The sequence below is a fragment of the Rattus norvegicus genome, chromosome 9 (assembly GCF_036323735.1).
Source record: "Rattus norvegicus strain BN/NHsdMcwi chromosome 9, GRCr8, whole genome shotgun sequence".
Taxonomy (NCBI): domain Eukaryota; kingdom Metazoa; phylum Chordata; class Mammalia; order Rodentia; family Muridae; genus Rattus; species Rattus norvegicus.
Window position 1 is genome coordinate 94,094,943 of NC_086027.1, and position 25,719 is coordinate 94,120,661.

Here is a 25,719-nt window from a genome sequence, read left to right on the forward strand (position 1 = left end):
CAGGAAAAAAAAATGTGTTACCATAAAATTTGGTCACCCATTCCTACGGACACCCTCAAAGACTGAGGAACAGGCAATCAAAGGAGCACCAACAGCACTGTTCACAAGACCCCACTAAACTGTGGGAGCAGCCCTGATGTCTCTCATCTGGAAGTTGGGTGAACAGGCAGCGGAAAATCCACACTGTGGATATCTAATCCTAAAAAGGCAATCGCGCCCGCCCAGCGCAAGCGAGACTTCCGGTTGAACCTCTGGAGGCTTCTGACAGAGTCGGAAGCTGCGGAAACCGGGATGGTGTTGCTCAAGAGCGAGCAGTTCCTGACGAAGCTGACCAGGCTCTTCCAGAAGTGCTGGTCGTCGGGTAGCGTGTTTATCACCCTGAAGAAGTGTGATGGTTGCACCAAACCCATCCCACAGAAGAGTTCCGTGGAGGGCCTCGAGCCCGCAGAAAACAAGTGTCTGTTAAGGGCCACGGATGGGAAAAGGAAGATCAGCACAGTGGGGAGCTCCAAAGAAGAGAATAAGTTTGAGATGGCCTATTCAAATCTACTGAGAGCCGACATGAATGGGCTGAAGAAGAGGGACAAGAAGAACAAGAGTAAGAAGAGCAAACCAGCAGTGACAGGCGTGGCCACTACCAACCAGCTGCACCAGTGCAGTTTTCCTGTTTGCTGCTTTCAGTACCCCTGTATGTAGCTGTTTTCACGGAAGGGTCTGTCAAGAGAGAAGGGTTGGGATGGCCATAGGTTAGTTGTGGTAAGAAGCCAGTTTTAGATTTGCTGTACAGCTGGATATTCTTAGATTCCAGCTGTAAGGTCTCTAGTCACCATTGAAGAGCTATGCATCATTAATCTTCATGCTAGTTGCTGCTTTTCCTACCCTATTTCTGACAATAACTTCTAACTGTAGATGGTTTTGCCTTGTCTTTGAGATTACTGTAATAGTTTTATTAAAAGTTGTGTTATCCTACAGGTGGGTTGGTTTTCTTGGTTATATAATTTAAAATTAAAAAAAATACATTAAAAAAAAAAAGACAATCGCTACCGAGTGGAGGAATGTATTATGCAATTTCATATTCATGAAGCTTCCAGAATGGGCAAATCCACAGACAGGAAGCAGCTCCGTGGCTGCCAGGCCTCGGAAGGGGAAATGGGAAGGGATCAATTAGCAGGGGTGAGGTTTCACCATGGGTAGTACATGCATAACGTAGCAAACATCCCAAAAGTTACTGAATGCACACGTTAAAGTGCATTTTATGTAGCATGAATTTTGCCCCAATTTTTTTTCTTTTTTCTTTCTTTTTTTTTTTTCTCTTTTCTTTTTTTTTTTTTTCGGAGCTGGGGACCGAACCCAGCGCCTTGCACTTGCTAGGCAAGCGCTCTACCACTGAGCTAAATCCCCAACCCCCGCCCCAATTTTTAAAGAGCATATACTCCTCTCTTTTAAAATTATATTTTAAAATTATATATCTAAGATTTGCTTATATTTTTTATGTGTATGGATGTTCTGCCTGCCTGTACGTCTGTGCACCATACGTGTGCCGGGTTGTGGGTTCCCTCAGAGATCAGAAGAGGGTGTCGGATCCCCTGGAACTGGAGTTACAGAGGGTTGGGAATCGCCATGTGGGTTCTGGGAACAGAACTCAGTGCAGGAGCTGTGAGTGTTCTTTACTGCTGAGCCATCACTCCAGCCCCGTGTGCTCCAGTGTTTTCTTTGAGATACTGTCTCACTGCTTATCCACAGATGGCTCTGAGCTCTAATCCTCCTGTCTCAGCCTTCCAAGTTCTGGGACTGTGTGTGAGTTGCCACACACAGTCTAAAAGCATGTACTGTGACTGAAGCAGGCGATACAGACCTCACCTCTCTGCTTGCAGCATTTCATAATCTGCCAAAGACAAAATCCCTCACCCAAAATACTCCCAAAGCTCCGGTTTCCCTAAGAGGCAGGCAGGAAGGGCCTGCTGCGGGATGACCTCACTCCGCTCTGGACTTTCTCCTCGTACTTTCTCAGAACCTTCGGGATCTGGAGGATGTGCAGGATCCAGGAGGAGCTTTGCCTCCCCCATGGCCCAGCAACAAGGCACGTCACGTGGTCTTCCCAGGTATCCGGCACCAGTAGATTCCAAAGAAACCAACCACGGAAGAGCTCCACGTGAAGGTAGGATGCTCCAGTGCTAGAAGGGAAGAAAGCGGGTAATAGGGGGCTGTCAGTAGATAATAAAGTTTAGGGTGAGAAGCAAAGGAAGACATATTGAAAAAGAAAAATCAGAATGTGTGGGTGATGTGAAAAGGAGTACAGTATACAAAAGAGAAACCGTGGGAGGGGAGGCAAGGGGAGGCTTGTGTACTGTTATCTCAATTTCACTTCAGAACCACACACACACACACACACACACACACACACACACACACACACACACACACACACAAACACAAACACACACGACTTAAATGTATGTTTAGTATATTCAAAAGCTAAACTGAAATTTGACAGGACAGACAAATTCGAACAGACACAAACCAGTCTGATATTATGTTGAACTGAAAAACCACACAGAGCCAGAAATCAATTGAAGCACTCTGATTACACACAACATGTTTGCTCTGAGAATATCTGGTATTTAGTAATTGACTGATACTGATCTTATCATTCTGAAACTCTTTTCTGCACGATATCGTATAAAACAAACACACACACACACGTTCTTTACTGGAAAAGGATGAAGGGCATAGCAGTAAGAAAGAGTTGAAGGAAAGCCCTTCAATGATAAATTTGAGATTGGAGAGTCCAGTTTGAATTCGTGATTAAAAACAGAAGAATTTCCTAGTTCTGGTTACTGAAGGGCACAGAAGCCCTGACAAGTCAGTAACCATGGGCAGATACCCCAAATCCTCTACAGCCCCCTAGCATACAGAAGCAAGGGCTCCTCCAACAGCGATTGATTCCAGGTTTGGGGCTAAGAATGTGTCACAAGCCTAGAATGCCATGTCTGATCAGAGCCCTGCCTCTATCAGAACAACACTGGAGCGAGGCTTGGTGATCAAATTCATATCAGCAGCCTGTCTGCCATTATTCGATCTCAATTACATGCAATGAGTGAATCACAGATGTGGGACCCGTGCCCCAAATTCTAAGCCCAAATTCTGCACTGACAGTCATGTTGGTAATGACATGTCTACAGCCAGAGCAGACACTTCCAAAAAGGTCATGCCACAAAAACAAACAAGAAGTGATGATAAAAGGGCAAGGTAAAGATCTATTTTAGATTTAAGACGTACTGATTAAACAGCTCACAGGAATCTTGATTGCATCCTGGGTAGGGAAAAAATGTTCCCCCTTATAAAAGACATCTGGGAAACATCTGCAGAGCCCCAAATGCAGGTGGTGTGCTGTGTGCAGCTATGGCTTCGATCACAGTGTTGTGGTTTCATGGCAGAGTGGCCTTATTAGGAGATGGTGGGGGGAAGGGGGGCTTGGATTTCCTAGAACAGAAGGTCTGTGGGAAAGTGGCAAGGCACACAGAGAATGCCGTAACAGACCCAAGGTTCCTGCTACCATGGGGGCTAGACTGGCTCTCTGAATTACAGCAGGCTGATCCCCTTTTGAAGTTGCCTTGAAAAGCAGAAAGTCTCCCCTTCCGTTTCTTTGAACCTCATCCCCACCTCTTACCTCCAATTCAGCATCTGGCATAATCCCTAACCCACGTGGACACTCACCCCCACCCCCAGGCACTGTACATGTTTAGGAAAATGGCCCATGGCAGACAATATTGATGAAAGGGAGAGATCCCGATGCCCAGAGCATTGGTGGGAAATCTCTGCACCACAGCCTAGTTCTGGGCCTCTGAAGCCCCTGGTAGGTTCCAGCCCAGTGCTCTTGTCTAGGATACCGGTTCCTGTGTGGTCCCTGGGCTCTGCAAAGGAAGCCTATCCTTCACAACACTGCTGTGGCTCCAAATAGTATCCAGGGCTGGTGAGGTGCCAAGTGGGTAAAGGCACATTCTGTGGGAACCTGATGATGTGAGTTCAATCCTGGAACTCACGTAAAAGAAGAGACCCGACTCCACAAAGCCATCCTCTGGCCTCCATGCGTGCACCACTGTACAGATGCATACACACAGACACTATATTTTAAAAGTTAAGTGATTCATTCATCTACTTATTCAATTGTCTGACCAGTATTCCTGCAGCAACTACTATGCCCAGGCAGTTTGAAACCACGGGAGATGACAGAGAGCAAGCAACCATGGTCTTTGCTCTCACAGAAAAATTGACAAGCGACGGAAAGGGAGGGCCCATCAGAGATGGTGGTGGGAGGAGCTATCAGAACTGACATTTGAGTGACAAGCAGTGCCGTGTTCCGGTTTGAATGGGATTTCTTGTGTGTGTGACCTCCAAAGGTTGATGTGTTGGAAGTTTGGTCTTTAACATGGCAGTCCTGGGATGGGATGCAGTCCTTAACAGGCAGGGTCTCATGGAAGATAGTTAATCACGGGAGAGTCAGACATAGGAGGACTTCATATAGTTCTTGAGGGGTCTTAGTTAAGTCCTGCGAGACTGAATTTGTTTTTTGGGGTGTCTTGAGGGGACAATATTGTTTGTCTTTTCAGAGACAGGGTTTCTCTGTGTACCCTTGGATGTCTTGGAACTCACTCTGTCAACCAGGCTGGCCTCAAACTCAGAAATCCACCTGCCTCTGCCTCCTGCCAGTGAACTGTGATCAGCGAGTAAACCTGGCCTCTGAGGTTCTCTAATTCAACACGTGACTGCTTCCTCTTGCATGGGAGTCCAGCATGGTGCCATCAGCCATATTGTGATATAGCCAGAGGGCCCTTGCCAGAGCCGAGTACATGCAAATGCTGCACTTTGAGTCTACAGAAATATAAAATAAATAAAGCTTACTTTAATAAGCACACAGCCTCAGGTGTTTTCGTAATAGCAAGGAAAAACTGAACAAATACAAACAGGAAAATAATCTCCATCTGTGGTGTGTGCGTGTGTGTGTGTGTGCGCGCTTGCGTGTGTGTGTGTGTGTGCGTGTGTAGATAGGGTAGACTTGGGGTATGATAAGGAAAGTATTGAGGAATAATCTCAGACGCCCAGCTTATAAAATGGACAGCTAATGATCGCTTTCTTTAGGATATTCTAGAAGAGACACAGCAGAAGCAGGGCAGAAGGGTGTTCTCGAAGGTCACTGAATACATACTGGAGTGGCTCATCTTTGCTATAAGTGTGTGAACTGGTTATGAGTCAGTGGCCGTGGAAGCTTCGTATTGCAGGACCTCGTCTTTTTTTTTTTTTAATTTATGTATGTATATGGGCGTTTTGCCTGCAAGTATGTCTGTACCTAAGAAAAAGGCGACAGAATCATGGGACTACAGAATCATGTCAGACACCTGCCAGTTGCATGCTGGGAAACTGAACTCAGGACCTCCAGAAGAACAGCCAGTGCTCTTAACCACTGCGCCATCTCTAGCCCCAGGGAACCTGCCTTGTTCCTCTTATAGAAATGACTACTCTTCTAAAAAAGATATGCTCAGATTAATCTCAGTTCTGAGTTCTCTGTTGAAGAGCAATTCTGGCATGATGCTGTTGGTGACAAGCAAGGCTCTGCAGACTCTCTCCTAAAAGCAAGGTGCGTGCAGAGGGGAAAGGAACAAGAAGCTTGGGAACACACAGGCCTGTGTGCACATGCATAGACCCAAGCACAATTCTTTGGGGATTTGCTGATCAGCCCTGCAAAGGTTCAAAGTGGTTCATATCGCTCATATCTGATCAAGGAACAGAAATTCCAGGGGTGACCATGCTGGGGAATGGAACCTTTCCTCCAAATGCCAATCATGTTACCCCAACACTAAGAAATCCTCGATGCAAGAAATGCATTGTGTGGGAAATGCAGCAGTGGATGGAGTCTCCCTTTCAGGTGGATACCCCAAAGGAGGGACAAAACAGGCCGTATATGGAATAAAAGTGGGGGGAGGATAGAGCAGGAATCAGACAATGTGGGTAGGTGGTATACGCATCACTTGGGGCTCCTGCAACACAAGACCACAAACTTGGTAACTTAAAACAAAAACTTTCATCTTTGAAGACAGGAACCTCAACATGAAGTTTGTCAGCAGGGCCACATTCCCTCAGTAGCTCTAGAGAACAGCCTGGTCTTGCCCCTTCCAGCCAATGGCTTCTAGTGACCTTGGCTTGTACCTGTAATGTTCTAATCTCTGTCTTTGTCTACCTGTCTTCCTCTGTGTCTCTGTCCTCTGAACCTCTTTGAGAAGGATGCATCTCTTTGGATTGGGGGGGGGGGGGTTCATCCAGATGGTAGTCCTATGAGTCATTTCCCCTCAAGGCTTTTTTGATGTTTGCACAGACCCTGTTTCCAAATAAGGTCACCTTCCCAAGAATTATAATTTGGACATGAGACTGTGTTATCAAACCATCAGGCATGGGAGGCAGTGGTTAAGCTCGCTGGCTTTCTGACTTGGTGATGGCGTCTTGTGGGCAAGGACCACTCATTCTGGAACTACACTGAGAAACCCAGCCCTGCCACAAGTTCTCACCACTGAAGAAACACAAAGCATTCTGGGAAATGCTGGTGGACTCCATCTATGCAAATGGTCCTCTCTTCGATGGTTGTTCCCACGTCCCCTGCACTAAAGTACTTTGCTCATTAACCCAGAACCCAAATGGCCCACCTTTCGTGGAACTTACAGCTTCAGGCATTGGTTTTGCTTGCCCAGCCTGTGCTAGTCTTATGCAAATGATCCTTTCAGAATGATTCCTGAGCGGGCCATGTGATGGCTTTTGTGTACCAGTTCTGGACCTGTTCTGTCCATGATACCTAGGAGTAGGAGAGTGAAAGCCACAAAAATCAGTACATGAAGCTAAAATGTGGCCCAAATCATTCTTTAAAGTTGAAAGTGTAAACCAAGGGAGCTGGCACGTCCATGTTTCAGAGAAAAACCCACTAGCCACCACACATTGAAGGTGGAGCTCCTGCACCCTGGGCAGGTCCTGTTTGAGGTATGGATGGGAAACAGCAAGGGAGAAGTGTGCTAAAGAGATCTTTCTCTCTTCTCCACGCCCAGATTTTGCAGTTAACTTTCCTACATTGTGGGGAGGAATTCACAGCATGCCACATTTGTGGAAGAGCCCTTAAAGACTGGGCCACAGAGCAGGGCAAGTGCTGGGTTCAAGTCACCAGGTGACAAAAAGGGACAAGAGATGAAGTCCACACCTACAGTCTTACTATTCCAAGGGACACATTCAGAGACCACTCAATCCCTTTCCACAAAAGGAATTACGGTGGAAAATTAACACAGAACTAAATCACCTCTTTGCCCTCCCTGTTTTCTGGTCTTCCAGGCTGAGACTCTTTCCTGACTGATTAAAAGGTCCCCAAAACATGGATCCTCTTTCCTGGGCATTGTTCTCCCAGCCACAGGGATTCTTTCATTCATATACCTCCACCCCTCCTCAGGCACCGCCAACATCATCTCCCACAACCCTCACAGCTCCCTCCACCACCACCCCCAAACATCCCAGGGCTGTAGTCTGTGCCTGGGAGGTAGGAACGGACCTCCTTGCCAGCATGCTCTAAGAAGAATGGACAATAGCTGTGGACTGGGTACCTTGCCTTCCTGTCTTCTAGAATTCAGCAGCTTTGGAAATTGCAACATTGGCCTGCTTTTTACAGTGCCTCCCTGCTAAGCTCCAAGAGAGACAGGAACTCGCTAGGGGCCTCCAAGTGTTAGATGAATTAAAAATATTCACTGAACATCTCTTACTCGGGACACACTAGGCCAAAGGTATGGGCACAAACTCAAGCATCATAGGAAAGTTACAACTTCACACCCTTCACACCCACTCTCTATCTCTCTCCCTTCCATTTTGTCCCCCTCCCCTCTTCCCTGAGGGCAAGAGTCGCTATCCCTTTGATCTTTGGAGTCAGTTGAGAGTTGAGGGTTCCAGGACTGGAACTGGGTACCTAGGAGGAATGAAACGGAGAGACTCCTAGGAACGGGACCCCCAGGCAATGGGCTGATCCCTCTGCCCCAACCTCGAGCACTCTTCTAGCAGCAACAGTCCTGAGGCTTTGAAGACGAAAGCAGAGGACAAACTTTGAAAAGAGTTCCAAGCTTGCACACAACTCTTCCGGAAGCGGTTCCGCCCCTGGGGACTCCCCAGGGCCACCTAGATCAAAGAGCGGGCTACAGTGCCTCTGGTCTTCTAACATGCAGCCATGCAGCGCCCCCTGGTGGTAGCGGTCTCTTCTGGTTTCCCTAACTGGGCAGAGGACAGAAAATTCCTCCTCCTTAGAACTTGAGGTCCTTTCTCTTTCCCTTTTTCAAAAGAAATGTGCTTCGTGTTACTCGAAAAATATATACAATTTCCGTATTATGTATATTACAAGTTCTAAAAATTAAAGGACCATACAATTATCCTTTTCAAAACACAAAGAAACTCCATATCAATTTTGCCAAATTAAAATTCAGGGGACCCAGTTAAATTCGGATTTAAGGGCCATAAAAGATAATTGCATGGGGGCAATTATTTTATAACTGATCTAAAATTCAAGTTTAAGTGCTTTTTCGTCTGTTCACTTGCTATATCTGTCCACTCTATACCTTTAATATAGTTTTCCCTTTCCCTATGGAGGTGGTGCTCCACCTCCATAAAAGTAGTGCTGCACCACTAAATAAAAGGGTGGTGCTCGGAAGGCAAACTGTTCAACAACTTAATTTCCCTACTTAACAGTCTTCTGTAAACATCTTGCCCCCAGTGTTTTCTTTAATGAGCTGGACTCTTAGATATCTGGAGATGACCATAGTCTCTCAAGCTCTTCTTTTATCCCCAACCCAAGAGTCCTTTCTGTTCATTCCCAGGCTTGACACTTCTGAGGATGTTGTAACACGAACAAGCATAGGTGGGACTTTCCTCGAACGAATGCTTCAACCTCAGGATTCAGACTGCAACTCTGACAGATGTGAGTTCTGTCGTCTTGAATGTTGCCTGGAACTGCTCCGTCAAGCTTTGATTGTGAAGCGGGCTAATAGTAACCATGGTGATCATTGTGGGGTCTGTCTTCTCCCACTAGATAACAACCTCCACGTGGTCAGAAACTGAGATCTCATGCCCATTAGCATCACTGTCACATTTTTATAGGATATGCTCAAATTGCTTGTACATGGCAAGCATCCAAAAATGGTACCCCAGGAAAGGTAAGAGTCCTCCATAGCTGAGGTTTGGGGATAGTGGCAGGGCATAAAAGTTAGAGTTTGGGTGTCTTTGCAGAGAGAAAGATGGCTTTGGGTCACATATACTGAACTTGGTCTGCTATTTTCTGGTTATATGGTTTGATATTCCCATCTTATAACACACTACAACCTCACTAGCTTGAGGTGCCTCCTGGCCATCTTCCAGTTCTGGTGGTTGACTTTAACTCTGAGTTGCAGTCCCTTTTAGAGGCCGGAAAGAACCCGTGTCTTCACCTATCCAACCTCTAAGACTACCCCCAGTCCTTCAACGCTCTGTTTGACCTTCAAAGCCAACTGTCTGACTTTATTTCCTCTACTTCTCTTTTGAGGATCTTTGGGGCTAGGATAGACCCACTGAAGGAAATTCAGAATAATCTGTTTTAAAACGTGTAACTTCTCATCCCCTTCCTTGGGTAACCTAACATTCATCAGAGGTTAGAAGGGGGCACCCTCAAGGGGCTGACTGGCTGCCTACCATAGAACTATGACAATGAAGGAACCTCTGTCAGGCTGTAGGTTTATACAATGGAGTTCCTACAAACAGTGCAGGTTAGGAACAGATAATAATTGTATTAGTTGTTATGTATAATTTACCTCAGAACTTAATGGGCTAATCCAATACCATCTCAGCCTGCATGTGGGAATCAAAAGTACAGTGCAGCTCAGGTGAGTGGTTCTAGTTGATGTCTTTCCCAATGCTGCAAGCAAGATATATATTGAGTCATTTAAGTTTGACTAAGGCCGGACACTTTCAAGATGGCGCTTTTAATAGGTGCTGGTAGGAAAAGCTTCACCTCTCTCCTCTCCATGGGGCTGCAAGAGTGTCCTCATAATATGAGAGGTGGCATCCCCCTGAGATTACTAATCCAAGCAAAGAAAACAAACCAGAATGTCTTGATTTTAATATAGCCAGGTATATTTTTGTTATTTGAAATAATTCAGAAATAATAAAAATGAACTATAACGTTACTCAAAAGTGTCAGACTATTATCAATAAGACACTTTTTCAGGGCCAGAGAGATGGATCAGCAGTTCAGAGTGGTAGCTGCTCTTGCAGAAGACCCAGGTTCAATTCCCAACTACACTCAGTAGCTCACAGCCACCTATAACCCCAGTTCTAGGAGATCTAGTGCCCTCTTCTGGACACCATAGGTACTGCATACACAGTGCACATGCATACATACATACATACATACATACATACATACATACATACATACATACACATAAATATAAATGCTTTTAGTTATAGACAAACCTTAAGTTAAATGTCATATGGGATGCCAATATGTCAGATAAGGTGTCTCAAACATAATCAAGGCCTCTTACTCCTCGACTTATGAACTGTCTTAATTTAACTTTTTTTTTTTTTTTTGGTTCTTTTTTTCGGAGCTGGGGACCGAACCCAGGGCCTTGCGCTTCCTAGGTAAGCACTCTACCACTGAGCTAAATCCCCAGCCCTTAATTCAACTTTTTTAATCTTAGCAGGACTTCATTGACTTTCTAAAACCTAGAAATTAAATTTGTATAAAACTTAATGTAGTAAAAGAGCTTTTATTTCCCATTCTTTCATGTGTCTCTTAAAATGACTCTTTACTGTGTCCTCAAAAAAATGTGAAACCCGAAAGGCTTTACCACCAAAGACCCCTCCTCCTGCCAGCGCCCTCAACCTTCATCAACATTAACCTCCAGAAACTATGTGACATGAGGGTCAGCCCCGTTTCTGTGGAAGGAGCCACAGTATTGTGGCTTAGAGGGCATTTTTAGCTAATCCTGCCTGCATCCAAATCCCAGACCTACCACTTGCTGAGTGAATTGACACGATTTAACCTGCCTGGGCCTTCTGTTTCTGCTGCTGTGACTTGAAAAGATGATAATGGTGGCCATGCCCTGCAGAGATGAGAAACCTCATAACGCCCAGCCCAGTGCACAGGAAGACCCCACATTTTAGAGACAGAAGAGCCTGTTAAATGTCCTTTGATTTTTTTGCTCACACCTCTCAGGAGGTGAGAGGAAATCACCAGGGGTGGAAGAGTGTCTAACCAACCAGGAGGAGGCTATTTTCCAGTCTGGGTTGCTCAGGGAAAATGAATGGAAATGATACATCCACTTTCCAAGATTTGAGCCACAAAAGCAAGACTGCCTTCCTCTTCCTTCTATCTTCCTGCTAGCCAGGAGCTAGGGAGCCCTGGACCAGCAGCCCTGAAGGCAGGAAAGAGTCCCTGTCCACAGCAAAGGCGCACAATCTGTCAGAGGAAATAAAGGGCCATCACTTCGTGCATCTTTGGATCTCTCCACCTCAACTGAAACGCAACCAAGGAGTTTAAAGGTTCCGACCATTAAATCCAATGCTCAGCACTGGCACCACCTGACACGTCTTTAATGTCACTTCTTGCCAAAGTCTCCGTCTCCCCTTCAAGGATAGGTAGGGCCTGGGAACCCTGTGAACCAGTTGACTCTTCTGATGCCGCTGTCCACCTCACAGAGGTCTCACAGGGTCTGGTAGACCTATCACGTCTCTACCTCTCTGTCACACTGTGCTTCGGCGTGCCATGGGCTGGTGAAGGGAAGAGTGCCCATGACCAGCCTTGTACAGTTCCTGTACAGAGAACCTCTGAGCGCTCCAACTGGAGTTGACCTGGTCAACAGCTGTGGAGAGGACAGAGCCATGCACATCTGAGACCTCTGCTCCTTTCTCCTCCCCAAATTTAGGGCATTTTCATATAAGCTGAATTAGAATGCAAAGGTCAAGACCTAGGCAAGGCTTCCTGATTGCTGCCCATGGTCACCTCTGCCTCCCTCTCCCTCAGGACGCGGTGGAAGTAGTTGAGTCTCTGGACAAAGCCTGAAAACTAGGGTGGGATAGACCTCACAGTCCAGACCGGTTCTGCCAAGACGCGCCATTCTGGCTTTGCCTGGACTTCCCTTGGCTTTGAGGAATTTGAACTTTTTAATGGTGTCTCAGCTCCAGATTTTCTAGCTAACAGCTTGCCTTCATGTTATTTTTATATTAAAAAAAAAACAGAATATTTCAAGACTCTTGTTTGTTTCTGTTTGTTTTGCTTTTTGTTTTGTTTTGTTTTGTTTCTTTTTTTTTTTTTTTTTTTTTTTTTTTTTTTTGAGACAGGGTTCTCTTTGTAGCCCTGGCTGTCCTGGAACTCATTCTGTGGACCGGGCTGTCCTCAAACTGACAGATCTCTCTGAGTGTTGAGATTAAAGGCGTGCACCATCATCATCCAGACTACAAAACTCATTTTAAAAAGAAAATTAGCAAAAGGAGCAAATTACCCAACGATCAGAATCCCAGTCTCTGGTTGTGTCGTGTGCAGACCACATCTGGTCCACTGTCTTTAAAATGTCTTCTCTTTTCTAAGAGGCTTTAGTAAGAGGAACATTATGGTCTGGAAAGATGAGCCTTTTAGGGGTGAGGGGAGGATGAATATGTTATTCCAGCATCCAACATCAATTTTCCATGTTGGAAGATTCCCGAGGAATAGTAGGGTAGAGGCCCCTTGGTTGCTTGAGGCAGGAGGCTGTAAAGCCGAGGGGTATTGTGACATGCTCCGGGAAAGACAGTCTTTTCTTTGGCTAACGGAGGTCCCAGGCCATTGGGACAAGGGAGCCGGACCGACATGAAACAGAGGCCTGGGGAGCAGCCCTCAAGGGCCCCGAAGGAGGAAAAGATGGAGGAGCAGCCGGAGACCCCGAGTCAGTCCATCTCAGGCCGCGGTCGGGTGCTGTTAGTAAGAGAGTTCTTCAAGCCCGAAGAAAGCTACACGAACCAGCCCGTCTATACCCACACAACAGACTGCCAAAGTTGTGGCGGCAGTGTCCGGCCAGGACTTAAGCGCACTGGCGACAGCTTGGCGGACAACCCCGAAGCCCCGGCCGCCAAGCGGCGAGCGGAGAAGTCGCAGCTCTCGGGTCACCAGAAAAAGGACTTGTTGGATTGCGAGGCACCTCGGGCTTCACAAGGGAACCTAGGCTCGGAGGTGGCTGAGATCACCAAGCTAAGCACCGAGCCCGGCAAGCAGCTGCTCCTGGTGCTGTGCCACGCGTCGGCGCTCTACACGCAGCTGCCACGACTTCAGCTGCTCCTGCAGCAGGTACGGGTCCAGGACCGTCGCCCGCCAGCCGCGCTCGTCGGGATCCTGGTGCAGCCACGGCCGGATGAGGAGGCCGAGTCGCGCCGCCGTCTGGAGGACCTGCTGTACAGCATCTTCTCTTCAGACAATCCAGAGGTCGAGGTGCACACAGCAGTGTTCTGTCCCAGTCGCCCCCAGGGTGTCTTGGACGTCCAGCGCGCTGCCAGCCCAGCGCACATGGTCCCCCTAATGGATCGCCAGACCCAAACGGATGGTGAGGGCCCTGAGGGTGGAGACTAGGACTGTTTCCCTGAGAAGTGGGCAAATCCCTGACCACACAGCCCCTGGGTTGGCACCTCCAGACGTTTGGGGTACGATCTGACTGGTAATGAACCAGCGTCCTTTCTCCAAGAGACGTGGGCTGAGACAATCTGAAATTAACCCAGAGGGTTACCTCACCCGCCCAGCTGCCCTGCCCACAGTGTAGGTGAAATCATGCTTTTATAATAATCTGATGGTTGCCGTAGGACCTTTAATGGCCCACCCTTCTCTCCAAATGCACTAATGCCTTTCCCAGGTTCCTTGGCGGTCCCTAGTCTGTTCCTCCTCCAGGGGACACAAATGACAATAAAAGCCTATTGTGAGCCAGTCGCTGTGCTAAGGGCCCTTCACCTCCAGTCTTCACAGCAGCTCTCTAAGGTTGGGACTTCAGGAGAGTCAACCAGCTTCCCACTGTGTTTTTTACTCAAAGCCCCTAGTAAACTTGTGGCCCTGGCGGGGGAGGGGGTTGGGGGAATGTTAATTTGTAGCCTAGAGTCATTGAGCAGTAGGCTCTGAACATGGGCTTCCAGCACTTTCTGTTTCCAGAAGCCCCTTCCTCTGGGACAGCATAGAAACCAGAAAAGTGTTCTGAACACAGGCACCTCCATGCCCCATTACAGAGGCTCTGCCTCCTTTCAGCTAGTGGCCATAGCAAGCCCCCTCTCGTTAGATTCTAACACACATAGAGGCCAGCTTTGGGATGAATGGTGGCATGCTCACTCTAGAGTGCAGAACACACTGAAGGGCCAGAACCTTAAGGACTGACTGTTGACGGGGTGTGTGTGTGTGTGTGTGTGTGTGTGTGTGTGTGTGTGTGTCTGGAATCACCACACCCAAAGCCTTCTCCTCGATACCTAACCTCCAACCTTTTAAACTCATTACCACATGGCATGGCTCCTGGTTTAATGGCCCACCGATGGGTCCATTCCAATTGTGACTCTCTTCAGTTCCCAACTCTGCCTAACGTCTTCAATAACACTCCATCCTGCCCCTTTCACTCTCTTTCAATTCCAGAACCTGCTGGCTCTCCTTGCTCAGATCAAGGTGGGGAATGAAAGCTGAGACAAATCTAAAAGTAAAGCCTAAGTTAAGCGTACTATGACTGTGACGTAGAGGAGCCAGGCTCTTGACAGGGAACTCTCGTGAAGAACTCTCCCCGCTTCTGAACCACGTATTTTTCTCCTTAGTGGGAGAAACACTACTCAACCTGTATTCTGTCCTGTCTCCCAGGAACACAAGCCTGTGTGTTCCGTACACTGTTGCACCTCCTTAAGGTGAACTCAAATAGCTATTTCATGGTTATTAGGAAATTCTACCCAAATATGTCCCTGCCCTATTAGACTCATTTAAACCAGCTGTTTTCAAACAGGAACAATGTTAACACCTTCTCCAAGCTCTGGGGATATTTAGTCACATCTGGAGACTTTTTTTTTAAGTTATGCTAACGGGGTGCTGCCCAGTCAAGGCAGAGAGGCTACAGAGCTTCCTATAACCCACAGAACAGCCTCCCCCAGAAGATATTATCCCGCCCACAGTGTCAATCAGGACTGAGACTGAGAAGCTCAGGTTAAGCTCCTCAGTCAAAGTCTATCGTCACTGAAAGGTTCCAGCCTGAATCTGAATGCCATCCCCTCAAATGGCCCATAGCTCTTGACCTCAAAAAACTGCCGGCTTCGTGTAGATTCACCTGCCCACTGACCCGCCTTACTCCATACCAACCAGATACAGCCTGATCCATGCTACTGCTCTCAGCTGCACTCCCAATCCATACCTTTCTCCAATCTTCTCATGCAAGAAACTTTAAAACTTTTTTTCTGATCCTTTAATTTCAAAGCCTGTATAATCTGATTCTCCATTGCCTATTGGGGTCATAAAGAAAAAGAACCCAGGGTTGGGGATTTGGCTCAGTGGTAGAGCACTTGCCTAGCAAGCGCAAGGTCCTGGGTTTGGTCCCCAGCTCCGAAGGAAAAAAAAGAAAAGAAAAGAAAAAGAAAAAGAACCCTTAATTGGAACTTAATCTTGAGTGTGCCATCACTAATCAACTAGGGGTGGAGATTTAGTCTGGGAGGTACTTACATAATTTAACTTCTTTGAACATCAATATCCTTTTTGGAATAATAATAATAATAATAATAATAATAATAATAATAAATCAATAAAGTCTTTGCTGGCTCTAGAAGCCTGAAAATAGATTCTCTCACTTCATGTTTGGCATCTGGTCTAGCCTTTGTGTTTTGCTGGTCTAGAGCATTTCTGGCTTGCTAGCTCTTCCTTGACTGCATCCCTCCACCCTCCCTTACTTCATCCCTCACCCCTCCGCCAGCTTCAGGAGTCCGAGTAGGACATGTGTACTTACCCACGAAGCTTACCAAGTTTGTGGAGGAAACTGTCTTTTGCTGGGAACACACTTTTCTATTGTGATGTGTGACATTTAGGCTATATTTTCAAAACACTTTCCCTCTTCCACCCTAAAATGAAAGTCACATTTTTAACTTAGAGAATCATAGTCTGTTTGATCCAACCAATGTTTTGGGAGGTAATAATGTTTCACCAATGTAATGATTTTGAGAAATTTTTGGTTTTCTGAGAACTGGCTTAAGGTAGAATTCTTGGCCAAGTTCAAGGGTTCTTATAAATGTTTAGACATATACACACTCATACAAGCAGGCACCCGTGTTTACACATATTCAGAGATGACAAGGCAGTGGGCCGAGAGAGGTAAAATGCTACCCCCTCCCCAAAAATGTCAAATCTTCAGGAAAGTTCCCTAAAAGCTTACTAAATATACGGTAACCGTAATGTTTGTGTTTAGGGACAGACATGTAGAAACCAGCAACGGAGCTGAGAATCCTATTCAGGATATCTTCGAATAAAAGGTAGCTCACACGGACCCAGGAACACGCAGCCGAAAGGTGCCTGAAACGGGTTCTCTGGTCACAGAATCCAGGATCCAGTTGTCATAGGCCCAGAGACTGTCTCAATCAGACCATGGAGGGGCAAGGCAGCTGCTGCCCCCTGCCGGTTCAAGCAGGAAGTCCTGGAAGAAAAAAAGATGCTACCGAGGAACTGGTGCAGGAGTCCTAGCCACAGGGGCCAGCCTGGCTTTTGTGACCTCACAGGAGGTATGGGTGACTCTGGTCTGTGGGACCTTGCTGTAGTCAAAGATCGGAGACATACCCACAGGGGAGACTACCTCCCTAGGGAGGGATCCAGGAAATTCACAGCTCCATGTAACTCCACGGTGTTTCTCTAGAAGGATCCACCATGAAGAAGGTCAAAAAGAAAAAGTCTGATTCCAGGCGCCGCAGGAATTCCATTTCACCGCAGACTAGCTCCGACTGCTCACACAGGCCCAGCTCAGAAACCCAGCGGTCATGTCCAGACCCCTGTTCACCACCGCAGACACAGTCTCTCCAGGAGTCCATCCCACCACACCAAATTAGCCCTGAGCCTAAACTGCAACAGCCTTCATCACAACCTCTCCTACCTTCAGAAGAACGTGTCTCATCTCCGTGCCTGGTATCCACGGAACCTAAGCCTCCATGCAGAAAAGCAGGTAGGAAGACTTCCTGCATTCAACAGTTCTAGCCTTCTTGCTGACAGAGTCCCAGAGCCGCCAGAGGCGGGCTCTTGTCAGGTGGTGGTGTAGAGTCAGCATGCTACCTGGGACCAAGTTTGTGAACTGTGGAGAAGGAGTGATTTTTATGAGAGAGTAGAATTCCTAGGTTTTCTCATTCTATAGCATCCCAAATCTCACTGGAGACAGCTATGGATACAAACTAACATTTATGGCTCCATGGGGGAAGACTCTTTCATTAGGAGTCAGCAACCGTTCAGAAATTAAAAGCAAGCGTGGTCTAAAAGAAAGGAGGTAGTGATATGCCTTCTGGCTACGTTTTTATCTGGCTATTCTCACGAGAGTCCTGACCACTCCAAAGAAGATAGTACAGGGTGATGGGGTAGATGGCTGTGTGACAGCTTTTGAGAGAATTGGGGGTTTCTGTGAGACGGAAGATAGGAGGAGAGTTTGGTTTGTTTTTTTTTCATGTTACCCCAAGAGGTCTGACCTCAGAGAGGATGGATAGATCAAATATAGGACTTCTGACTAACCCCTAACTTTAGATAAACCACAAATAATGTTATATAACCCTTAGTTTCTGTTCCAAATGGGCATCCTGTATTTCTGATTGCTGAATTGTCATCCCTTCCCACAGAAGATACTAGAAAAGGATCTGTTTAATGTATAAAACAGACCAAAAATGAAAAAAAAAATGAAGCCATCATTTTAACTTAATTTAGCTCTGGGTAAAATTAAACGTCTAGCCGGCTGTCAAAAAAGCAGTCTCCATCTTCTTTGCTGGCCAATGAGAGACAAAATGTTAGACAGTATTGTGGGGACTCAAGTGGAGTTGGGAAGTGGGATGCTTCAGGCCGCTAAGGATAATGAAGGTAGTCAACTGACCACTCACCATTCTTTCCAGACCTAGCCCTCCGTTCAGCCATCTAAGTTAATCTTATCTGATAACACTGCAAAGAGGAAACAGACCTTTGTCCTCTAGAGAAGCCCTTGGTATGGTTGAAACTTCAGTCTATTCTGATTCCGGATTCCCCACAACAGCTGGCCTTGCAAGAGGCCAGCTAGTCTCCGGAGGAGGAGGAGGAGGAGGAGAAGGAGGAGGAGGCGGAGGAGGAGAAGGAGGAGGAGGGAGAGGAGGAGGGGGACATCTTCCTCTGACCTTTGCTTGAACCATGACCAAGATAGATGCTCTATGTCCTTGAGCAAGCCACACACTCTGGGCCACAGAAATCCTGAGACAGTCTGAGTAGAGAAAGAACTTGGGCCACAAGAGAAGGAGAGCTCTAAATCCAAAGAATTGCCAGGGCAACAGGGACTCTGTGACTAAGGGCCAACCTTTCCTTGACAACTGGTATCAGTGTGTAATGTGAGCTTCAACCGTGGAGACGAACATTTCTGGGTGATAGCCTCAGAGCTGGGTGTCAGTAGGAAGCAAAACCACCCTGTACCACAGGGTGTGGTTGCTTAGAAAACGATGGGGTACTGAAGAGGCAAAAACAAGGACATTCATGGTCTGTTGAATAAGTTTCTCATCACTGTGACCCAATATCTGAGAGAAATAACAGAAAGGGAGACTTATTCGTGTTGGCTCACTGTTTTAGGGGTATCCATGTATCATGGCAAGAAGCAGCTAGGAAATGGAGAAAGGGATTGCATGGAGGGCCCAAGGCAAGATATAACCTGCAAAGACATGGCACTGATGCCCTATTTCACCTGCTACGATGCACCTCTTAGCATTTACCGACTCCTAATAATATGCCTTCTAGAATTGTCCTGGAGACCGTGTCCCACTCCCAGGAACGAGGTGCAGCCCTCATGCCTCTCCTTTTCTGTCCAGCAGTGCCTCTGACCTATGCGGCCCCACGCTCCTGCTCCTGTGTGGTCTGCCCTGGCAGCTCCGCTTGCTGGCGTCGTCTGGGGCTTTGCCATAGCCGAATCTTTGATGTCCTTCTGCCTCGGGACTGGTCATCCATGCCAGGGAGAGGATTCCCAAACCTTCTCACCTTCTACAGGTTCCCGAACGAACGGGTGGGAGGGCTAAGGCCTTGGGTAGATCGTTTCCAGGTCACGCTGTCCTCAGAGTTTGTCGACAACTTTCCTTCTAAATACCAATTTCTCTGGCTTGGTGGGCAGGCTCTTGGTTGTGCCTTTCCTCCTTTGTTCCACAGAAACCGTCATCCCTGAAAGCATCCTCCTCCTCTCACCTAACCCATTATAAACCGGGGCCTTTGTTGTTACACATTGGTTGGCCATTCACTTTTTTTGGGACCCATACCATGCACAGGGAGCATCTACTTATTAAACTAACTGCCTGTTAATTATCCCTGGGACTCATTGATAAACCTGATCATAACTCATAGGTCCTTTCTGCCAAAAATAGTAAAACCTGCCCCACTCAGAGTATGCCCCACTCAGAGTATGCTATTACCAGGAGTCTTCACAGAGGCCATGTTTTCCAGACTGGTCTGTTAGTGGCAGCCCCTTCCTTCATTATGACCTCACCCAGTCTCTGCCCTACTGTTCCTCTTCCACGATGCCTCCAGAGAAATGTCATATGCCATCTGCTCACTGTCAGCCAGGAGAAGGGCCCTGCCCATGTTAAGAACAGAATAAAAATGTCCTCACTCTTGAAGGACTTGCTGAGTCATGTGTTGGAGCTAGGAGAGGGGCCAGAAGTGGGGCCTCTACCCAAATGAGCCACCCTGAGTATACTCAGGACTTCACAAAAACCCCTGGAAGAGGTCCTTCCACTTGGGGATCTCATATCGCTACATCAGGAGCACAGCCCACCATCCCATCCTCCTCTTACCCTTTCTAGCTCCCTCTCTTGAATAATAATGGTGATTAATAATAACAATAACAACAACAGCAACAATACCCATGCAGATACAGAGCTGATTTGGGGAAGAGAGCATACCTAGAGTCAGAGATACCATCTATTGAGTACCAGTCAGGAAGAGTCCACCCACCACTCACCCACACAGTATGTCTGTCCATTCATCTGCTGCCAGATGGTGCTGTGTGTTCCCCTGGGTGAAAAAAAATCAAACCTACTCTGGGGGGGACACCTAAACAAGATCTTCACCTCCCAGTGTGTTCCGCCCGTGAAGCCAGCTGAGATCCGTGCATTTAGAAGCCTGTGAACAAAGCAGGTAGTGTGTGGAACAGGAGGGCTTCTGGGAGCTTCCGAGCGAGGCAGTACCACATCAGGGTTCACAGCACTGTGTGCCCAATATGTGAATCGACTCCAAAAGTTCCAGGCTGCAGGAAAAGCCAGAACACGGTTCCCAGTTAGGAAAGCAAGAGAAAAAGACATAAAACCCCATGACCAGGGCAAGATGCATGCTTATTTATTTATTTTCCCATGTAAGCCCCTGTGTCTGCAGTCTCTACCTTCTCAGAGGACTTACAATAGTCATCCATGGAGACAAGAATCCCTCCTTCAGTCTGCTTTTTATCAGACTAGATACCGAGTTGTTTTTTTTGTTTGTTTGTTTTTTTGTTTTGTTTTTTCTCTTTTTTTCGGAGCTGGGGACCGAATCCAGGGCCTTGCGCTTGCTAGGCAAGTGCTCTACCACTGAGCTAAATCCCCAACCCCTGATACAGAGTTTTCTGAATGGCTTCCTCACTTATACTGGTTCACTCCTTGCTGTCTCAGTCTTTGTAGAGGCTGTAACTAATATGCTATTTCCTGATATCTGAAAGTCTCTAAAATGCCTCAGAGGGTTGCTGTGAAGCTTAAAGAGGACATTGAGTGGGAGGTGTCTGTTGTTGTAAAATATAAAAATAAAAGATAACTTCAGGGCAAACCACAACAGGTGTCTGGTACAAGGGCTGGCACATCGTGGTCTGGACCACCCTGGTACCCGGTTACCCCCTCTGGCTATCAGTCACAGGCTACCGATCCTCATACCCTGGGGGACTTGTAGGAAGTTTTGTTGAGGGGGTGGGAGCAACGTGTCCCTTTAGGAGAAGGATCAGGAGGGAACTCTAAGATCCACTGTCTCCTTCCAGTACACAGACACTGAAGCCTTTCTCCCTAACCCCCGCCCCCTTTCCGCTTTGCTTTGTAGAAAACCTTCAAGGAAATACTGCACTTCCCGTAACTCTCGTGCTTCAAGCCCTCGGAACTGTTGCTGTGGCTCTGGGGGCCCTGGGAGTTGCCTACTTCATGGCTGAATCCTTGTGAACTGGACCCCAGGCCCACGGTCCGGCAGGTAGGAGGGCCCACCTGTCCCTTTTCTCTAGCTAGAGAATATTTCAAGGTGGACGAGGCCTTCAGCCTGTCGGGGAAAGTTCATGATCATTCCTGCGTCAAGATGGGCTGTCAGGACTCGGTCCAGCTTCTCTGGAGACCTTTTATTAGAACCATCAGGACAAAGACCCTACAGACAACCCTGTCTCCGGACCTGCTATGGCTTCCCTAGTCCTAGATGGGACGAAGTAGGGGAGAGGAAAGGTGGAGATTAGCCATCGTCTTGGACAAGCCCCTCTACTGTATCCCCCAACTCGAGGGCCTATTTCCCCTCACACCAACGTTCTCCAGCCTGTACCAAGGCCATGCTGCGCACGCTTCTTTGGAATGTGTGTAATCGCTCCCACTGTTCATTTATATTACATCATCTCTGCATATGAGGATGTCTTTGGTCACCACTCCTGTCTTATCTGAACCCAGAAGCAGAGCCCCAAACAAGGACTGGGTGCACCAGATACTTCAAGGAAGTACTCTCAGGAGAAAGCAGAGTCTGGGTGGGAGGCAAGAGCAAGGGGGAAATGAGGAAAGGAAGGCTTTGGCCTGGTCCTATGGAGTCCCAGAATGTCATCTGTACAACCGATGCTCTCCCAAGAGACACAAGGCTTCCTTTCCATGCCCCTGTGTCAGCTGATCAGTATGTGACTATATGGGTGTAGGGAGGAAATTTGGGTCTTTGTGTAAAAAGCAATTCTCCTCAGGCTGAGGGCAAGTCATGGAGGAGGAGGGAGCTTTTGGTCGTCAGCAGCCAAAAGTCATCATTCAAAGAGCCAATGGATCAGTCAAGAAGGGAACTGGGGAAAGGTGGTCACTGAGAGCACCCACAGGCATCCCATCAGCTAGGTCTTGTTCAAGTGGCCTTGAATGCTTAAAAAATGACAGCTGAGGTAGGGAGTGAGAACCATGGGAGACCCTTCAGCCCACCCCTTTGCCCTCCATCATCCATGCACGGGAATGGACAGGAGATAGTGTAGCCAAACACGGGTCTGAGAATCCATGCTTAAAATATATAAACATCCAAACCCTGTGAGAGTACAACATTGTTCCTGGATCTCCTAGTGACCATCCAAAGATCATTTGAGGAATAATAGTAAACCACCCTGACCTTCAGGAAACAGCACCGCACTTAAGAGCCTTGTCTTGCCTCTTCCCAGACTTGCTGGGAGTGATGGGGTATTGTTATCATGTTATCATGCCAGCATGGCGGCAGAGAAGATGCTGGCTCTGGATTTAAACTGACAGTCTCTAGTCTAGACTGTGCCACTTGGAATCTCAGTGTGAGGGGCATGGCTGTCAATGTCATGTCTAGTGGAGAATAAGCTCTCTCTGAAGACAGTGATCATGAGGATTCAATGAGGGATGTTAAGAGTTGAAGTCCCAGAGACCAAATGAGGATCTGATAACACATGTACCAAAGGGTTCAATGGCAGGCTGGTGGGTGCTGTTGTACCCCAGTGGTAGCAGGCCTTCCCTTTATAGGAGCCCACTGAGAACATTACATTAGTCGTGGTCTTGTATATTCAATATGTTCATAGGTCTGCCTTTTCTGATCTGATTTTTGGTACATCCACCTATTCATGTGTTTTCCTGGCTTCATTTGGTGACTACATGGTTGGTGAGCTATCACTCTGTGCCTCGTGATGGATGTCGAACAAATGGGGGTTGTCTACTTCAGGTAAGGCACAGCCTGAAAGGCGCTGCCTTATATAGTACAGAGTAACAGTACAACACATAGGCTGACCACATCGCATCCAAACCAGAAGAAGATACTGCTGACCAGGAAGAAGTGAGGTGAACGCCAGGTAGTGTGGGACAGCCCAAAGCTCCCACTGCCAGGGGCAAGGGTGTTTCCAGAAGGATCTATGGTAGGATAGGTTCATAGATGGACTTGTAGGTATAGAGCCCAGAGAAGTGCCACTCTAAACATATACAGTAGAGAAGGACTTTGGGAGCAGTGAGCTTTGAGGCTCAGCCCTCAGTCCCTATGAAAGGAAAGGGGTAATTGGGTATCTTTCTCTGTCCAAAATGAACCATCATCAGATGAACGTGGCAAAGCTGTCTCCTCTTAGAGAAAGATGCTTCCAGAAAATTTTCTTTCCTAAACCTTGGAGAACCAACGTCTCCCATAGAATTTTCCCTCAGCTGATAATGAAGCAACAAAAGCAGAAGGTTCCTTTGGGACATTGAATATGGTCAAACTCAACACCATAGCCAACCTCTGGGGGAGGGGGCTCCATCTCAGCTGCTCGGATCTCTGGGGAATAGGGAGTTGACAGGGAAGGTGTTGGCAATGCTGCGCCCAGGATATGCTCTAGGACTTCACAAATAGTGTCATAGCCTTGGGGTGAAACGGTGTGGCTGACTTTGAAGAAGCAAACAAGAAGAAAGGAGATCAGCGAAGAAGGAAAAGGAGGAGGAGGAGAAAGAAAAAGAAGAAAAGGAAGCAGAGAAAGAAAAAGAAAGAAAGAAACAAAGAAACAAAGAGAGAAAGAAAAGAAAAGAAAAGAAAAGAAAAGAAGCCAAATAGAAGGAATTCGAATTCTAAAAATAATTTACCTTCTGGCAAAAAGTGTTTAGCTATTGAACCCTCACAGGTAAGACTGTAGTGTGGGAAGCTGTTGAGATAGGTCACAAGGAATGATGAAGCTAATGACTCTGTCATTTATTATCTATTTTTCCTTACAGATCCAGTTTCCATCAAAGGATCTCACTTGTCACCAAAATAGACAGAGAGAAACTATCTTGTCTCTTTTCTTCATTTTTTTTTTGAGACAAGGATTTGTAATGTAGCCCAGGCTAGCCTTAAACTCACAATCCTCCTACCAGAGTCTCCAGAATGCTAGGGTTACAGGTATGTGCCACCGCACCCAGCTAGAAATTGATCTTCAGTGTGTTTTACTCAGAAACATAAAAGCTGGATCCAGCACAGAGTCAGGAAGGGAAGTGTCTTGAGGTACAGCACACAGGCTGACAGCATCGCATCCAAACCAGGCTACCATTTCTAGGCTCGGCTTCTCAACCAGCTGTAGCCACAGCTGGCACACCTTCAACGAGACGATGTATTTTCACTTTTCAAGCAAGAATTGCAAGGCTCAATTCAGTGCCTGATTTAACTAGTCAGCCACAGCTCAGGTCAGTTAGTAGGAGCAGGAGGAATAAGCTCACGTAAAGCCTGCATTCTGAGAGGCAAGGGCTCTGGACCCAGCAGGGGTATCTCTAGGAAATGGCTCCTCTTGGCATCATTTGTATGTCTGTCCTCTGGGAAGGAAACAGTGGCTGTATGTCTGTCGTCCTCTGGGAAGGAAACCCATAGGCAGAGAGGAGCAAATGTCAGAGGAAGTGGTCCCCAAGAAGAATGGGGCAGGTAAGGGTGGGCTAAGGACCTGCTCTTTCTTTAAGAATTGTCAAGGGGGGATTCTAGCCAGAAAGATCAGTTCCCAACAAGGGTCATTTTTACTTAGGGCTTCATGGTGTGGCACCCCAAATATGCCACTCTCCAGAAGGATTATTTGCAGTAGAAAGCCATTGAGAAGAAGCTTGCCTCTGCCCTCTTTGGTCTACCTGGAAACAGTATAATTTCTGCTATTAACAATGAGGTGACCCCACCCCAGGAAGGGTGAACAGTCTAGTCCCTGAAGACAGCTCCCAGGAAAACCATCCCACACAAAGTCTGCCTTGTCCCCATATCGGTGTCCTTCCCCAGTTGACCACCATTCACGCTCAAACCTTTTACAGCTTCCCTACAAAATTCTTGCTGTTGACGGGAATGCTCTGTCCCCCCCTTTCCTTTGTGCCACTGCTCTGTGCACAGGCACCGGCTCATTCAGAACTTGTTTTTCTCTTGCTAATCTGCCCTTTGTTGGCCTAATTTGGAGGGCACAGCCAACAAACCTACCATGGGTAAATGAAAAAGTATTTCTCCCTCCGTATTAGATAGGAAGTTTTTCATCCCCATCCCCCAAAATCTGTATGTTAAAACCTAAGCCAATGCCCAATATGTCAGTGTTAGAAGGTGGGAACTTTGGAACATGATTAGGTCATGAGGTGGTGCCCTCATAAAGGAGTTTAGTTCCCATATTGAAACAAAAGCAGAAGATCTAAGAGGGCCGGGATGTAGCTCAATAGGAAGAGTGTTTGCCTAGCGTGTACAAAGTCCTGTGTTGAACCAACAACACAACATAGACCGAATGTTTTGGCATGCACCTGTAAACCCAGTACTCTCTAGGT

At 47.1% G+C, this 25,719-nt stretch overlaps 2 protein-coding genes and 1 long non-coding RNA gene across 16 annotated transcripts; 2 read left to right on the forward strand and 1 right to left on the reverse strand.

Moving 5' to 3' along the window:
• Nucleotides 1–169: 169 nt before the first annotated feature.
• On the forward strand, nucleotides 170–4,913 carry Srp14l1 (signal recognition particle 14 like 1). 2 transcript variants are annotated; one of them, XR_010054844.1, is made up of 3 exons: nucleotides 228–688; nucleotides 2,012–2,158; nucleotides 4,611–4,913. XR_010054844.1 is itself a non-coding variant. In XM_063267914.1 (1 exon), exon 1 carries the CDS (start codon nucleotides 292–294, stop codon nucleotides 694–696), a length of 405 nt encoding a protein of 134 aa, XP_063123984.1. In that variant the 5' UTR covers nucleotides 170–291; the 3' UTR covers nucleotides 697–969. The 2 variants fall into 2 exon arrangements, 1 of the variants encoding a protein (XP_063123984.1); XM_063267914.1 differs by lacking the exons at nucleotides 2,012–2,158; nucleotides 4,611–4,913 and having other exon boundaries at nucleotides 170–969.
• LOC120094730 (uncharacterized) lies at nucleotides 1,044–16,692 on the reverse strand. 7 transcript variants are annotated; one of them, XR_010054850.1, is made up of 5 exons: nucleotides 16,555–16,692; nucleotides 16,033–16,131; nucleotides 7,988–9,955; nucleotides 6,712–6,841; nucleotides 1,044–2,174 (listed from the first exon to the last, which is right to left on the reverse strand). It is a non-coding gene; the product is annotated as an uncharacterized LOC120094730 (long non-coding RNA). The 7 variants fall into 7 exon arrangements; XR_010054846.1 differs by having other exon boundaries at nucleotides 9,852–16,131; XR_010054847.1 differs by having other exon boundaries at nucleotides 6,696–6,841; nucleotides 9,852–16,131.
• Spata3 (spermatogenesis associated 3) lies at nucleotides 12,890–25,338 on the forward strand. Of its 7 annotated transcripts, NM_001108805.1 has the most exons (5): nucleotides 13,418–13,616; nucleotides 16,828–17,219; nucleotides 19,078–19,252; nucleotides 21,314–21,457; nucleotides 24,954–25,338. In NM_001108805.1, exons 2-4 carry the CDS (start codon nucleotides 16,928–16,930, stop codon nucleotides 21,417–21,419), a joined length of 573 nt encoding a protein of 190 aa, NP_001102275.1. In that variant the 5' UTR covers nucleotides 13,418–13,616; nucleotides 16,828–16,927; the 3' UTR covers nucleotides 21,420–21,457; nucleotides 24,954–25,338. The 7 variants fall into 7 exon arrangements, with proteins under 7 accessions (XP_063123514.1, XP_063123515.1, XP_063123516.1 ...); XM_006245411.5 differs by lacking the exons at nucleotides 13,418–13,616; nucleotides 24,954–25,338 and adding an exon at nucleotides 24,178–24,232 and having other exon boundaries at nucleotides 16,776–17,219; XM_006245412.5 differs by lacking the exons at nucleotides 13,418–13,616; nucleotides 24,954–25,338 and adding an exon at nucleotides 24,178–24,232 and having other exon boundaries at nucleotides 16,789–17,219; nucleotides 19,081–19,252.
• Nucleotides 25,339–25,719: the final 381 nt, after the last annotated feature.

Excerpts from the sequence above, each read along its gene's own strand:
- Spata3 (XM_063267444.1), top strand. The coding sequence starts at position 12,890 with ATGAAACAGAGGCCTGGGGAGCAGCCCTCAAGGGCCCCGAAGGAGGAA. Across the intron at positions 13,617-21,313 it reads TCGCCAGACCCAAACGGATG|AAAACCTTCAAGGAAATACT; the intron begins GTGAGGGCCCTG and ends TTTGCTTTGTAG.
- Srp14l1 (XM_063267914.1), top strand. The coding sequence starts at position 292 with ATGGTGTTGCTCAAGAGCGAGCAGTTCCTGACGAAGCTGACCAGGCTC.